Below are 17168 nucleotides of genomic sequence, written 5' to 3'. Positions count from 1 at the left end.
AAAACCATGCTAAGATGATGAACAAACGAGAAGGGCGTGAAGTAAGATTTTTCTTTCCAGGGAGCATTTAAACTACACATTTCCACGCAACAGACTGTCGCACAACACGCACATACATCCACCTGTAAACAAAGATCTGATGCAACAGATCCCAACTCCGCGTCCGATACCTGCAGCCGTGTCGTTGACCCCATTTCCTGCTGTACGATGGAAAAACTAAAAGGCATTTAGAAGACCTTTGTGGAGCATTTTACAGATTTAGATACAACAGTAGCGTAAGCAGCCTGCCAGTTCATTGGTAATAATTGCACTGCTGAAGATGTTGCCATCTGTGGAATCTGTATCTTAACAGTGTTTCTTACATAACGCTGACTAAGACCATATGAACTTAACTCAAATGGAAACTGTTGAACCTCTTGAAATGACCATTTCTGACAAAATCATAACATCATATGCAGAAATGTTTAAGAAAATTAATGCTTTCTGCACCATTTACTATTCATTTCCACACAGCTGAAGAAGGGCATTTGCCAGAAATATCCTGTAATAAATGGTTTCCTCAATCATTTAAACCTTTTGTGTATATCACAGAAATGTATCCAGTGATAAGAGAATTTTTTGCTCATAGACTTCAACGAGTCAAAACGCATTTAGTTCAGTTCAGTGCCTCTGAACACTGCCTTCCTTTTTACTTTACGCTTGTCATTGCTATATTTCCTTGTGATACAGCTGATCATGGATAATTACATTGCTTTTGCAATCATGTCAACCTCCCGAGAAGTGTGTCAAGTCAAATTAGATATCCTGCGCTACTCTTGCTTTTAAAATAAAAAGGTCCACACTCAAGCCTCATTAGTCTGGAACTTGTTCGGGTCTCTGCACTGTAAGAGAGTGACAGAGAATGTGTGGCTCACCCCTTGTTGGGACGTTAGTCCAGTACAGGGGTACAGTATTACTCCCACCAGTTCTGGGACATGTATTTTTTCAATTTGGTGAACTGAGGCAAAGTGGGGGGGCTAAGCACCTCGCTCAGGTGTCCATTTACAGTGCTCACTTCAAAACCATCAACTCGCAATTGAACGCCAATCCAGTCCAGAGCACTGGCACTTACCCTGAGATGCCCTTGTTGGTTAAATTGCTGCTGTTTCATTATAACATAATGGATGTGGGAGGACAGAACAAGCTCCCCAGCCATGATGGCGATGCTGGTTAGCTGGGCTCCTGTTGTTTGCAAGCTTTATGTTTCCAACACTGAACAGTATCTGTGCATCGAGCATGCATCGGGCAGAAAAGAATCTCACAAGCATAAGTATTTGTGGTGCAGAAAACAGAGGAGTGGGGTAGGAAAAATTCTTTAAGATGGGAACAATTTTATTTTGCATAAATGCCAGAAATGTTCAATCAAATTTTTCAAGTTTGATTTCAATAGCTTCCTGAAAATGAAATAAGAATACATTCATCTCTTGTTAAACAAGCACTTTACTTAGTAGTACTCGCTAAATTAGCAATAGATACAGTATTCTGGCCTATTTCTACAATTAAATGTTGTGATTATGGGCATTATAAATGCACTGTATCACTATAAAAAAAGACAGCTAGATATTCTATCTTATGTGCAGTTATGATTTTATTCTGTCTTTGCATAATATTTATTAACTAACTTTTCAAACATGAACTGGCAAAGAAGAGATAAGAAGACCCACCCACACGTTAAAGAGAGAGATGGAGGAAACAACAACATCTGCTCTGTGAGAGAAACAGATTTGGATCAAAGCACTCATCGCTTTTCTGTGGTCCAATTACAGAATGAGGTTTCAGATGTATAAAAAGATAAACCTTTTGTTATCAGAGACTGATAGGAGATTGATAGTAAAATTGAAGACAATATTGCAATTTCATGGCACAACAGCAGAACTAATTGAGCTTTGAAAGTGATTGAAAAGTTCGAAATGGATGCAGAATTTTTATGTCTGACCTTTAGAGTTCTCACCTTTAGTTTACGGTCATGATCTCCACTGCACAGGGAATTCAAAGATACTTTGAAGGTTTTCCAAAGCGGATTAAGGTTGTTCATAACAGTCTGCCAAAAAAATGAAGCACATTAGACATACAGAAGAAACATCTCTTTAGTTTAGATATTCACTAACTTCACACAAACATCTTAGCTGGATGCAATGCTTGTACAAAACAGCACCCATCAAACATTATTTGAACTGTGTGTACTTTCGTGAAGTTGAAAAAAAGAAACAAATTAAAAATTCAGAAAGGACAATTAAAAGTATTATCAGCCTATACGTAGAGGCTGATGTTCATGTTTCATCCATTGCAACTTTAAGTATTTAAAGTTAGGGGCCTGTCATAAAATAGCAGTGGTCCTCCAGAATAGACAGACGTGACCAGGGCCATTGAACCTGTCACTGACTCATCATGAAGCTTTAATAACCCCGAATGATCAAAGCTGCCGACTTAACGAATACTCAGCTGTTTCTTTCCAAATCACTTCACACCTCTCAGCACTGATTAATTTGTACTTGGAGGGGCACAGTTCCTCAAGGATTATGGTTGAATTTCAAGGCTCTGTTGCTGATTGATAGTACTTCAACTTTACTCATTGTTTTGCTCGCTTGAATTATAACAAAGCAAACAACTCAGATGACTCACTTCTGTGTTTTTAATCCACCTGAATTCTGAATTTCTGGCACTGACCCCTTTCTCATTTCATAATATGCAAGATAGAACGTCAACGCAAATATCAGGGATATATCAACTATTATTCATAATATGTATTCTTATGGTAAAATAGAACTTCTTCCAGGTAATTTAAAAGGTATAAAGATTGATTTCAGTGAATGAATACACAATCGTTCAGAGGACTTGCAGTTACATTAAAGACCTAAAAAAGTCTGATGGCCTCAGATCTGAAAATGCACATACTAAAAAAAAAACTCTAAAGATTCTTAACTAATTTGGAAGATTTGATCGTTATCATTTTGGTGGGCTTCGTGCAACAGCCTCTATTACAGGTAAGTGAATTATTTAGAACGAAAAAATCAATTTCAGAATTCATTTTTTTTAAATCCAAGGTAAATGAGAATAACCTGCCAGGAAGACACGTACTGTGGGCTGAATCCACTGAAAAACTCCAAGGGTTATAATGGGGTTATAAATGCATAGCATTGGATGTCTAAAGGAACAGGGAGAAGGGGTCTAAAAATATATCCCAGCATGTTGCTACGACTGTTCAAGAAACATTTTTCTTTTTATTATTCACATTCTGACACTCGGTTGTTTTCAAGACGTCAGCTCATATGCAACGGTATGTTAGACCAGGAGTGAGTCCCCTGTAGGACTGCTGTCTGTACCCATATAAAACTTGCAGCTTGGCGTACACAGTAAAATGCACTCTTCGGAGACAGCTTGGAAATTGTCCTATTTTGTGATGAGAAACAGGCTTATATCACAGTGGTACTGAATTTAAAATGTTAATATTGTGCACCTAAACCATCCCTTTTAAACTCTCTCATTTTCACTTTTCTCAAGGTGTAAATTAATAATAATATTAATAATAATAAACTGGGAAATGTAAATATCCCTAGGTGACCAATCATCCATGTTCAAAAAGTTATTTGAATGATCCACTACAGTGTCCACAATCTCACCTCAGTTCTGTGCACAAGCTGCTGAGTGGCATCGTCATTTATTCTGAATATTTCCAGAAATGGATCAGACTTGCTGAAAAAATCCTGGAGAAAGAAAAGAAAGTGATGCATTGCAAATATATAAAATACATTAAGACAGGTGCCAAAAAGTGTGTGGAGTTACTGCGGATGGATAAATATCACTGGGGCTTTGGCTGGTTGATATGGCTCCTGCATGTCTCTTTTGAATTCTGTATCGTACAAAATAACATGGCTTACAATATTACCACCACATTATTCAACGTTGTATCTTATACTGACAATAAATTGAATAGGAAAATCTTTACAGAGACATCAAATAATCAGTTGTGACTGTTGATTTTTTTAATTATATTAAAATACTCAAAGAAATACACAACAGGCAAATTGTTTTTGATTCCTGAATCTTGCTCTGAATTTATTCAAATATCTCCTATTAATAGCAACCACAGATACATTGTATAAAGTGCCAAGTTACTCAATTGTTATTGTACTGTACATTGTCTCTTCAAAAAAAATCTCAACATCACACCACAAATGTCTTAATATTTCTTCAAAAATATTACTAATACTGAAGTACAGTATGATATCAATTTGCCTATTCTGTTCATTTGTCTTAACCAGAACCTTCTACTACGCCTTTTGATATGGATGTGATATACAGAGGCTGTCAATGGATCAATTTATGAACTCTACCATTTCTCTCCGTTTATATTACACCATTGAATTATTCATGTTATTGCTATGGAATGTACTGTATAATATAAAGTAAGCTTTGCTTCCTAATCACTTCCACACAAGAGCCATGCTTCTTTTGTCACTTACACTTTATGTGACAATTTTATTTGAAATCCATAAGGGATTACCTCTTGTTTCTGTGTACACTGAAGTGTAAATCAGACAATACTTATATTGAATAATTGAAAGGTTTCTGCATTCCAAATTATCATCACTGTGTATTAGGGGGGGGAAAGGCAGTAAAATGAGAACAGGCACATCCAAAGCTGGACTTCTTTCATCTTCAGTCCTGAAAATTCACATTTGCTTTAATGGAAAAGAACTCAACACAGCAAAATATTTTCCACTGCCTTTTCTTATAACTGCATGGAGCTTGTAGGACAGTAAGTGCAAACGAGGGTGAAAGAAGACTCGTGACCATGCAGGATCACAGTCCTTATTCTATCGTTGCATTTAATTAATCATACAATTAATGTAATTCCATGTAATCCAGAAAAGACGGAGATCAATTAAGTGATCTGGCGCACTTACAGAACGCAACAAATTAAATCAAAAGGTATTTTGAAAACATTTGTCCAACTTTGCAAGCAAAACTAAAAATCTTGTTGATCTGTGGACTGCTGGAATTACAGATTGCTTTCTTGCAGATGTACACCAACAGCAGAGGTCTCCACTTTCGCTTAGTGTTCTTAGCATACAGGTGTTTCTATAATGTGTTATCTTTAGTTCATGAAATGAAGGGTAATGTGCTATAGAAATGTAATAATGGACACCTTACTACTATAATGCTTACTGATATAGCAGCAACCCTACCTAAAGGAAGAGAAGACACGTTTATTTTGCCACCCTGGCTCAGTCTCAGATTCAAATTCAGACTTCAACCTGGCAATGATCCAAATCATGCATCCAACTGAACAACAAAGACTGCACATAAATCAAATGTCCTCAACAGACCATCTCAATCCCCAGACCTCAATCCAGTCAAACAGCTGTGGTCTGAACTCAAGAAGGCAGATCACAACCGGACACTAAAGGGTCTGGTGAAATTCTGCCTGCAGGAATGGTCCATCATCCCCCTGTAGAAAGTGTCAGAACCTCATGGCGCACTTCAGTGTAATCCCTGCCAGAGGAGGATTTACAAAATACTAACTACAGGAATGGGAACAAATGTGACCCTCATGCTTCCTGGACTTGAAATATTTATGACAAACAAGACTGTACTTTGTGCAATCCTAATGAGATGACACTGTAAATAGACTGTAACATTTTAAACAATCTGTAATTCTATTTTGTTATGCGATTTTTTCGGTGGCTCAGTGGCTAAGGATCTGTGCCTGTGGCTGGAAGGTTGCCGGTTCGTATCCCGCAGCCGGCAAAGGAATCCTACTCCGTTGGGCCCCTGAGCAAGGCCCTTAACCCCAACTGCTCCAGGGGTGCTGTATAAATGGCTGACCCTGCGCTCTGACCCCAGGCTTCTCTCCCTGTCTGTGTGTCTCATGGAGAGCAAGCTGGGGTATGCAAAAAGACAAATTTCTTATACAAGAAATTGTATATGGCCAATGAAGTGGATCTTATCTTGTTCCTGTTCCAGGGATATGAATATCTCTGAATTGCACTATCTACTGTACATTAACTGTTGGCGCCATACTTCAAGAAAATGTTTATATAGTACATAACTGTATTTTCTGTTAGTTCTGGGTAGCTTTAAGAGAAAGGAATAAAACAATATATTCTAGCAGCTACTTCACTGAAGCTGATTACATTGCATAACATGATATACAGCAGTAGTGCCTGCAGAGTAACCTGCAGTTCTCTGAAAGGATGCTGCCATATAACTACAGTTCAAAACCAGTAATCTAGCAGCTGTTGGTAAATATCATCTTCTCTCCTGCATGCGTCTCTTTCAAAGTCAGGACGCATCGCCTGATAAATGCCAGCAATTTATTACCAAAATGAAGCGTCTGCAAACTTTTAGTTTAGGGACCCAGAAAAACACAGATTTTCAGCTATTGGAGATCATTGATATAATCACAGGCTTGCCACGATGCTAATCTCTCTTGCACTGCTTTGCTCTCTCTCTTACCTTTTTTTAATAGCATGTCTAATATTTTGCACCCGTCTTTCCAGCGTCTGACTATGTCGCGCAGTCTAAGAAGGAAAGAAGGTGTGATACAATGATCTTGCTGAGCTAGATGAGGCCCCTCCCCAACGCCCTGCTCCATCAGTCTCTAATTTACACCACTTACACGCGTTCGTTTGCCTAAACGTGGATTGGGAACTTCTGAACATCGGGAGCTACGACACTTCTTCCTGTGTGTTAGCATTTTGTTGTTGTTGATTAATAGAGATGATACTATGATGTATTTGTTCTAGCATAAAATAATACTGTTTTGAATTTTTCTCCCTAAAAACCTGCAAAAACTTAATCCCTTTAGGTATATTTCAAGTGTCTATCCCCGACCAAACAGAAGACTGAATATTCTCTTCACTGTTCTTCATCATAAAATAGTGAGTGATGAAAGCATTAAATGATCCATTTAAAGTCCTGTACTTACTCTTCTAGATATCATTACACAACTGAACACCCTCTTACTGAAACACTGTACATAGGAAAGTGTTTCTAACCAAAGGACTTTTCAAGAATAGAAAAGGTTTGGAGAAATGAATAAGGCACAAAAGGAAAATATGCATGATGTCTCTATGTAAGCAATCGTGAGCAGCAATATTTTGAATACAGTATATGTTTAATTTAAAGAATCTTATCTGTTATCGTGTGCTTAATTAAATCTATAGCTACAGAGAATTCAGTTTCCCTAGCCACCCTTTATAAGAGTTTGTGTGATACTTGGGGGTGAAATTTGAAAGGGAGGATTTTTGTATTTAATTATATTTGTAGGCACTTCAGTACTGTATGTTTTTACAGTTATTAAGATGCAGAATAATCTCTTACCTTGTCATCCAATTTCCTTGCACTAAATGAAAGCTCAACATAGTCGTCATTTCCAGATAACTCTTCCGCAATGACCTAAATGAGTAAACAAATAGTTTCATTTTTCAGTCTTTTTTATTACCTTTATGTTTCGTGTCTTGCCCCAGCTGAGTGCTTAGCTGCAGTTTTCTGTAAAAGGATTTGTGATAAACTGTATCATAGCTCGCAGAAAAATCAATTCAAAGTGAAGAGAAACAGCAGCAACGACAAAAGACAATCAGAAAAAAACCCTATTGACCCATACCTGAAAAATACATTTTTGAATGTCATGTAGTTCAAGAATTAGTGCACATTAATTTTGTTTCAGCATCAGAAGGCTTCTCCAGATAATAACCTGTAAAACTGAAGTAATATCTCACATAGTCTACCTACAACTGTGAAGTTCCATTAACAGGGGTGCAAAAAACTTTTTCCTCATTTGGTCGCAGACTACATACATCCTTAATTGAGATGCATATCTGATGCGCACAGAACTATTAGGGAATTGTCACTTCTGTGCAAAGCATCATGTAATATCTGAACAGGTAATTATATTGGAGCTGTGGACTCTTGATTTGAAGGTTACAGATAAGAGCAAGCCATAGTGCATTTGAATCTAAAGAAAGAATCCACTCTTCCTCAGCTCAAAGCATGTAAAAGAGACTGACATATTCCATTAATAATGATTGATCCGATTGAGCACTGCCTCAGCAAGAAAGCAGTACTTCAAGATCAGCCAGCAGAGTCTACATGAGCCAGCGTGTCAGATGTCTTGAAAGATGAGGGGGAACATGAGTTCTGCCTGTCTGAGAGTGACTCCAGCTACCACATTTTATGACTCATTAACTATTGCTGCACTACACCATATTCAATTTAATACATATGTCTGCCATCCCATTAGAATTTTGTTTTTTTATTAATCATCATACCTTGTGCTTTATGCCCAATTCTACATTTCTTATCAATGCTAAGATTCTTTTTTTGAAATATCAACAGCAACACAAAAAAGGAGGCACAGAATATGGCCAGTTGCTTCTATGGTTGTTTATCACAGAGACCAAACTTGTGAGAATGTGCTGAAAGTCATTCATGGTTCGATCACTCAAGAGAACAACCAACGCCATATCCTGCATATCTGATTTGGAGCTCTTCTCACAAAAGGCATCCTCTCTGCATTTTAATTTGCATTTTCAAATTACATCTTTAACTCTCACTGTATGCAAAGTCTTTTCAAAACATCTTGAAATAAGCATTACATTTCCAAGTACCTGTGAGCAAGTCCTTCTGCCCACAAAACCCAAACACAGGTTCTGAGGCTCCCTCCCCTTTAGGAGTCTCACAAGGGGTGCAAAGCACATACAGCCTGCAGCCAGCACTGCAATCTGTGATTAGATTGGTACCTTAATACCAATACCTTTTTAGTGGAGATGATACCTTATATTTGTTAGGTATACATTTATATTTGTTGCTTTAATCAAAAGCATAATTGAATATTCTGAAAAAGGAAGGACTAAGTAACATACTCCTGTTATTTACATATATTCATGTTGTATTTTTACATAACGCCTACTTCTCTTTCCAAACTATAAACCATTTCAACCAGCTTGCAGCTCACCTGCATTCTTTGCGATGAGAATGTTTCCTCTGCACTTCAGGCTCATTGTTATGTATAAGATAGGAAAACGGTCTGGAGAGCCGAATATTAGCAAGCTGATTTTTTTTTTTCACTGAAATTGTTTTCTGTAGAAGTTTGCATGATTATGCAAATAGCCAGGGATTGTCATTAGCATTCCCGGTTGCCCAAAATATGACTCTATGAGTGAACGAAAAGTAGCATGCATTCATAAACATTGCTCAAAGGACATTAATCTTTTTACTTTTGTCTAATATGGCCATGCTTAAATAATGAACAGAGAATTGATATAATAATGGGATTATGCATTTCAACTATGATTATAATCTACAGCAATAAAAACATAGCTAAAATATTTCTGTTATTTAAGAAAGTGGAATAAGATCTCCAAGGACATGCAGTTATTTCCGCATGTGTCTGTTCTTTGATATGTCCCAATGAGAAAAAAACTCTGAATGAACAGTGGCCTTACCGTTATTGAAGATTTCCCTGCTGTGTTTCCATGTTTCAGCAATGATTTTGAAAGTTTTCTCTGGGACACAATCTGTTAAGAGAGAAGACCAGGCAATAACTATTTGACATTGCTTTTTCCCAATGTAATTTTTGAAGTGCTGTAGGAGTAGGTTACAAAATTAAGAGGTTCCATAATAATAAATGCTACAATTTCAATAGAAAAAGAAATGGAAACATATTTCTATTCTGTATGTATATTTTACACTTTCTTCCACATTATTTGAATCAGAAAACTAGGACTTTCTCTGAGAAAAATCCAAATATTAATACTTTATCTCATTAAATTATTATTATTTCCATTCCACTATTTATTATCTCCTTATTTAGTTATTTCATTTTGTATCGACTGTAACCCTAATAAAACACATTCAAAACCTATGAAACCTAGTTAACTGAATTAGAAATAAATTAAATTAAATAGTAAATGTATTCATTCAAACAATATGACCAGCCTGAATGAATGTTGAATGGCAAACAATACGAAGAAGCAGATTTGTTTTTCTAATTTGCAGAGAGTTTGTCTTGGATAATTAAAGTATAAATAAAGCATTAGTTTCGCAAAACAAAATTAAAAATTGTTCTGAACAATGTCAATATCCCAGTTGTTTAATCTAAGCATACAACAACACCTTAGAAAAGGTTTAAAAATGATAAACTCAGAGATTAAAAAGGAATTTGAGGATTAGAATAATTAGCAAGAGTTAGAAGAGTAACTGTGGTGCTGCCTTCCATTATGAAAATCCTTTGCAACATGTCGGTTTTGACACAGGAAAGAAACATTCAACAGTTCAATACAGAAAGCACACACTGACAAATAAAAATAAAGCAGAATAACATTAAATTAAGATGTCTATTACTTTTTAATGAGTTAATGAATGTAGTTAGGCAATTTTCACCTTAGCAATTACGAAAGAAACCTCACAAATCCCCACGGGTATTATCAGATAGGAGCCTTCTTTGACACTACAGTTTTTCAAATTGTGAAACTTAAAACAATACCTACTTGGCCAAGGGTACATTCCATTCCACCCAGGAAGTCGGCATCTTTCAGGCCGTTGTGGTTACTGCTGATATCATAAACTTCAAATCGCAGTCGCTGAACTTCTTCAAAGTAAAAATCCACAGTAAACACTTTGGAGAAGATTGGACTTATAGAGCTTCTGATTATCTCTGTTCTGTCAACCTGTTAAACAATTAGAGAAATAAACACCTGCCAGTCTGAGGAACAGGAAGACAAGAAATATTTGAAATCAAAGGAGGCGTGTTTCTCTAGCATTAACAACCACAGCTAAACCCAAGTCTCTGTGGTAGAAAAGTCCATCCTAATCCTGGCCTTTAGTATGACTGCACCTAAATTGGCTTCCTTCAGTCGAGGACTCTGTTAGATCTTTATTTCAGTTTACTGGTTTACTGGTTGTGATGAAAATGATGGTGTTGCTGCCTCATGCAAGGTAGTCTGCAGAACCCTCAATGGAAACAAACTTTGTGTTTTTGGCGGTTATCATACAATAAATGAAATATGCACTTGTACCCCAGGAGTTCACTGAGACGGGACGATATAGTAAAGTAGATATAGGCCATTCTGATCCTAAAGAACCACTGTCCTGTCCGTCTTCTTGTTCACCCTCAAGTGATCCGCTTGTGTAGACTTGTAACACACATGGGTTCTGCTCAATTTAATAAATTTGTTGATTCAATTAAGTCAGGAATGGCCAGTTGTGTTTCTCCGGGGCTACAGGATGTTGGTATTGACATTTCAATTAATCTCTAAACTACTTTTAGAAACTCTAAATTGCACCACTCACTTGCATAAGTGGTCACAGTGAGATTGTTCCAAGACTCGTGTGTCGAATTTGATCGCTCAAGGGTGACATATAAGACCTGCTGGAGTGTGACTCTTGTGGATCAGAGCTAAACCTGCAGCAAAGGTTTCTTCTGGCAAGGCAATGGAGTGATCCCTCCTCTACACATCAAGACACCAAGACAAAACAAATTGAAACAGATCTTGTGAACAGATCTTGAAACAGATTTTAACTGATCCATCCATTTATTTGAATATTCAGAAGACAGATCGCTGGTATGCGATACCCGTGTCAGTTATGAAATGTTGAATTTAGTCCGTAAGCTTTACCATATACAGTATGTGCACTGGTAATTCATTTCTGCTTTTCTCTGTTAAACAAAACATGTTCCTGTGGATACAACAGTTAGAATGTGATTCTGATGATTTCAGATGGCAGCAGAAAAACCCAAAGGAGAAGGGCTAACATCTGTTCCCCTTCTAGAAATAACTCAACGCAAACATTTCACTTTTATAGAAAACCACTGATTGCTGAGTAACGGGGATATCTCTCGATTGATTGGAGGGTTACAGGTTCAACTTATAAATTTAAAACATTCTAATGTGTTTTAGCATTTAATTCTTGCAACCATTGTTTTAATAACATTAGCATAAGTAGAGCCCTTTGCCAACCCGCAGCTGAATTTGGCTCTATGTATCTAACACTATATTAGGCTCAGCACTGTTTGAAGTGACAGGCAATCACACCTGATGCCATCAGAAAATAACAGAATTCAAGCTGTAACAACAGCGCACAGATGGCAAACAAGATACTATATTTGTCATGATATTTTCTAGCTATGGGGTATCTATAATTACAATAACACTGACGACTGTTTCGTGGTGCACTTAATCTTCCCTACAAAGACAAAAATTCTTTTAAGCGTACAAGATGACCCAAACCAACAGCTCCTACGTGCATGAATGTCGTTTTCTGATATGCTGAAAATCCTGTTCATGTAAAATTATTTTTGAAAAAACATAGATCGAGCTTTGTTCAAATTTACTCTGGATTTATTAGGATCCTGTGAAACTAAATCAATGTACTGAAAGTTGTGAACAAACACCTCGCTCTCTAAACAGCATTATATCATCTCAGTATCTGAGACTGTATTCCGCAATTTTTCATTACTCTATAATGTACGTCACTGAGACCTGAAATGACAAAATATTAAGTTAAAAGTATGTTTTGGTACAGTAGGTCACTTCAAAAGGGGAATTGTACTACTGCATTGTAGTTCTGGAGTTCTCACTACTTGAAACAACACTTAACATGTGTGATGGAAAGATGTTTGTAATAGAACATTGTGCATATGAGGTAAAAAAAAATGCAAAATTGCCCCTGTGTACTAATTGTTTTTAAAAGCCTTTGTTACTTAAATATTTTATGAGAGGTATTACATCCCTGTAAAAAGAGGTATCTTGGTATGTGGTAATTCCAGTCCATTGTCAAACCCTACTAAAATGCACTTCTCCAGACTTCCTTAGATGTTAACTCTACAGTTACATTAAAGAGGACTTAAATGACACATACAAGTACACCTATCAGGAAAAGGGGTCTTTGCATATGCTTTGCTATCTCATCTTGTTAAACCATGTGGTAACAAAAATAATACATTCAGATTCTGACACATGCATATATACAGTATACTGCCATTATCAAAAATCTACAGTACATGCTCCCATAGGGAAAAAAATCTGGAAACTTCACAAAAACAATTATAGGAAAATATTTCTTAGGAGACTTGTAACTATTTTTCTCAACCACAAAACAAGAAACATATATTCAATTATTTATTGATACCCTTTGATACTGTTATAGTACTGTCTATAGGATTGCTATGAAGTACAATATGGCAATACACTATTAAATACTAGAAAAACCTAAAATAAACTATCCTAGCTGAACCTTCTTAGAGAATACAAAATATTGGATGCTTACTGTCATTGCTAATAAGTCAAAAATATAATTAATAAGAATAAATTAATAAATTGTGAATAAACCACCTCTCTGTGGAACAAAAATGTGACCTTCAGGTCAAAACTTGTAATTCCCTTGCCGAGTTTGGGCAGCTGAGATAACAGAACTTGATTGTAGTCATGCATTGTGAACATGAATTAAAAACTTCATTAATAACTAATCTTTATTCAATGCATCACCTTTCAGACACTTTACAAATAAGGGTAAGCCAAAAAAAAACATGTGTATATACAATATAGCCAATCCAATAAAATTTAAGGCTAGTTTGTAGTCCACCTCTCTATATTCAACTGACACCGTGTTGATTTTTTTTTTTTTTGAGAGCCGCTTGCACGAACCAGGAAGGAATTGATTACTGTCATTTCCGATGCCAGCAGCTGTTTTAGCTACAACTGTATAATTCACACGCTGTTTGTTATAAACATCTTGTTTTCTGCTTTATAAACGCTATACACGTATAAAGGAAAACCTCGCACAGGATAATACACGGACAGGAGGGTCTCGTCAAACCGTCCCTGTGAAAGAACCGCTTGCCACGCAATCAGAAAGAGGATTTCCCCCCACACACATGAACCGCACCCGTATATTTCCCCGGATATCAGTGCAAGAGCCTCACACGGTCGATACCAGTCGGCTGGGTGCCTCCTTTTTTACCGGCGTCCCGTCCCGGGAAACGGCCGAGGCTGCTCCTAATATAACCCCGCTATAATGCTCCTGTGATGAGTTGTACCAGAAGAAATCTCTACACTCCGAATCTTCCTTTCAATTCTTACTGCTCTTCTTAACTACGAGGGGTCTGCGGGGGGAACCAACGACCTCTGACTGGCTCAGAAACTGCTTTCAAAGGGAGCTAGAGACTCCAGGTGCAGCCAGTTCGGCGGTCTCCCCGTGAGAATTTGAAGAATGCGGCTCTCCTAAATGAGATGACCCCGGCTCTTGGGGACTCACCTGGGCTCCCCACACCTGCTCTGCTGCACCTCCTAATAATGTTTCTTCGCCACGCACGCCCAAAGACGTGCTACTTCGACATCCCCGAAAATATTATCTCAGTAGCTTTAAAAATGTTAGGTTCTAACTGTTCCAAAAGGATTCTCCACAGACTTAGATGTAGAAAACCTCAGCTGATCACATATGAACAACTGCTTACAGTATTTAAAAATAAATACAAACCCTGATCTGAGTGAACACATATCTGGAATACATTGCTATTTGAGTGCGAGTTCTTGACATGGTAAGCAAGGAACACAGAAAACAGTTATATGTGCCTGTTGCCAAACTGCACAGGTCTAAAGTTACAAATTCACCACATGTTGAAATAGAAATATAAACAACTCGTCTATTTCCGAGCAACGCACATTACAATATTTTATACTTTTCCTCATGTCCAAACCATCTTATCTTTTGTGGTTGCCATTACACCTCCAGTAGGCTAGACCAGGACGATCTGGGTGTACCTAATTCCACGCACACATCGGGTATCCTTTCACAATTACGAACTACACTGCAAATTCCCCCAGAGAATTCAAGGCTATTTCAACTGCATGCCAGAACTCAAGAGGAATTAATTTCCTACCAGATGACCTGCAATCAGCCTGTCCTGAATAATAATGCCCTGGAACATCAGCAAACCATGAAAGCACTATACTTTAGATATGGACTAGTTCTCACAGAAAAGGGCATGGGTTGTAATACTCTTCATATTTTTTTTACTTATTATATACTCGGCAGGTCTAGTTTCAGAGATGGCCCAGGTAAAGAAAAAGCCATGGTAAGTGGTCTTACCATGATTCCCAGTGGACAGTAATCCAGTTCTCAGAAACATCCTGCAGCTTGGTACAGTTTAATACAGTCCAGCAGGCTCTTCTGGCTGAGGTCCAGCACTAACATCACTTGCAGAGCTACTGTATGAGAAGACGCTCTCATGGCACACTGCTTGCCAGTAGACTGTGATAATGCTACGCACACACTAGTGCCCCTTATACACAAGCACTCGTAAAACACAATACATTAATAAATAACATAAACTAATTTCATACAGGGCACAGGCATCACAAATCTTCCTTGTAACTAGGTCATTTGCTGACCTAGATACATAAAGTAATATGATTTGTCTATTTACTCTTTCTTTACGCAGTAGGATGCTTTCTGTCCCCTGTAAATTACTACATACTCATTTTAAAATAAGTGTTGCAGTGACCTGGAGAAAAAAATTGCAAGAGCTGTTGAAATATCAAGTAAAGAGCTCATAGTACTCTCACACAACCCTTTTACTTACAAGGATTACTAAGACAGGAGGTCACAGGAACCTAGAGTCACCACTGGGTACCTCGCATACAGTAACTTCAGAGATTTGTCTTTGCTTTATTGATGAACTTTGAATCCCAACAGTTTTTATTATTTAGGTACTAAAGTGCATCACACCAGCAACCTACAATATCACTATAATAAAATATTTAGAATTTTTGTTACAAACATTTCTACAGATATATCAAAGTATAAAAATGATAAAAATATAAAAAAGAATGCATGTACAAATCATTTGACATCATATGATATGTGAACATGAATTAAATGAATTAAATACCTTACAATGTTTATTTTCAATTTTATAATAATATATTATATATAATACTAATGTATTTAGTAGCCATATTCTCAAAGGATGCTGTCAAAGTAGTTCACATTAATGCAGTGCAAAATATTTCAGTGGATTTTGCTGATCCAATTGCCTGTTTTTAAAATCAATAAAATGAATTCAAACAAACCTTTGTACACATGAGTATGCTGAAGAGAATACATACATTATTTACAAAACTCAATGTATAAGCACCCATGTATGCATGTTAGGGAACTACAGTATATACAGTATAAATTCTCTTAATTTGGGTGCTTTCAAAGGTAAAAGACAACCTGAACAAATTCAACAGAATTTTAGATTTGTTTAAGGAAATATCTTCCTCCTCCTCTGTATCCAGGAGCCTTGTTGACAATGCTCCACGTTGAATTGCTCAAACGCTTATAGCATTGGCTTAGATAGAATTGACAGGTGCATCTTAAAAAACAGTATTTGTAACTGAACACATTTGGGGAAGATATTTTTTTCTTTTAAAGGTCTATATTTCTTAAAGAAGTCCTGTCTTACAAATAACCTCTTTTATTGACTGAGTATTTAAGTATTTTCTAGAAAGGTCAGGTACCATGAAGGAAATGTCAATATGTTAGAAAGACAACTCATCTGAACACTTTTAACTGATTAAAGAACCCAAAATGTTTTCTTTTATTCAGAACATAGAGGTTGTGTGCTTCAGATTTTCTGAATATGTTAGTGAGAGTGTCTGTAGTGATTGGTGTTTTTAATACACAGTATTCAACATCCAGTTCCAATTTGCAATGTCAGTCCTGCTGTGTGTGGCCCGGAACACTGCAATCAAAACGTTTAGGTGTGCAGCGTCTCCACTCGGCTGATCTTTAATCTCAGTTAGATGTTTTCTTCAAATACCCTGAATGAGAAACAACACCAACATTGATTGCCACAATAATCCAAGCTTGCACTTTTACTCCCTATGGGAATCATTTTCCTCATGAAGGAGCAGAATAAGTCCTCTCAATCTGATGGAAAGGCTCCACATGGAAGCATTTCATATTGTATAGTGGAACACACAGTGTTATCTGGTTGTTGTTTTGTATATTTCTCTTCTGCTACAAATGATACTGTATTGGTTAATGTAATAATAATAATAATAATAATAATAATAATTGCTTACACTTATATAGTGCTTTTCTGGACACTCCACTCAAAGCGCTTTACAGGTAATGGG

The 17168-nt window shown here is 37.0% G+C and overlaps 1 protein-coding gene across 1 annotated transcript in view; it reads right to left on the bottom strand.

Moving 5' to 3' along the window:
- Positions 1–17168, bottom strand: part of cpne4a (copine 4a) — an 81314-nt gene that overhangs the window by 36941 nt on the left and 27205 nt on the right. Inside the window, exons 4-8 of the mRNA XM_088929482.1 lie at positions 10533–10712; positions 9489–9560; positions 7366–7440; positions 3660–3743; positions 1991–2080 (exon numbers count right to left, since the gene is read on the bottom strand). Coding sequence (XP_088785608.1) covers positions 1991–2080; positions 3660–3743; positions 7366–7440; positions 9489–9560; positions 10533–10712 — 501 coding nt within the window. The remainder of the gene's footprint in view (positions 1–1990; positions 2081–3659; positions 3744–7365; positions 7441–9488; positions 9561–10532; positions 10713–17168) is intronic.

Source organism: Atractosteus spatula, chromosome 12 (genome assembly GCF_055471065.1).
Source record: "Atractosteus spatula isolate fAtrSpa1 chromosome 12, fAtrSpa1.hap1, whole genome shotgun sequence".
In the NCBI taxonomy this organism is placed as follows: Eukaryota; Metazoa; Chordata; class Actinopteri; order Semionotiformes; family Lepisosteidae; genus Atractosteus; species Atractosteus spatula.
The sequence above is the reverse complement of the archived record's forward strand: the minus strand, read 5'-3'. Positions and strand labels throughout refer to the sequence as shown.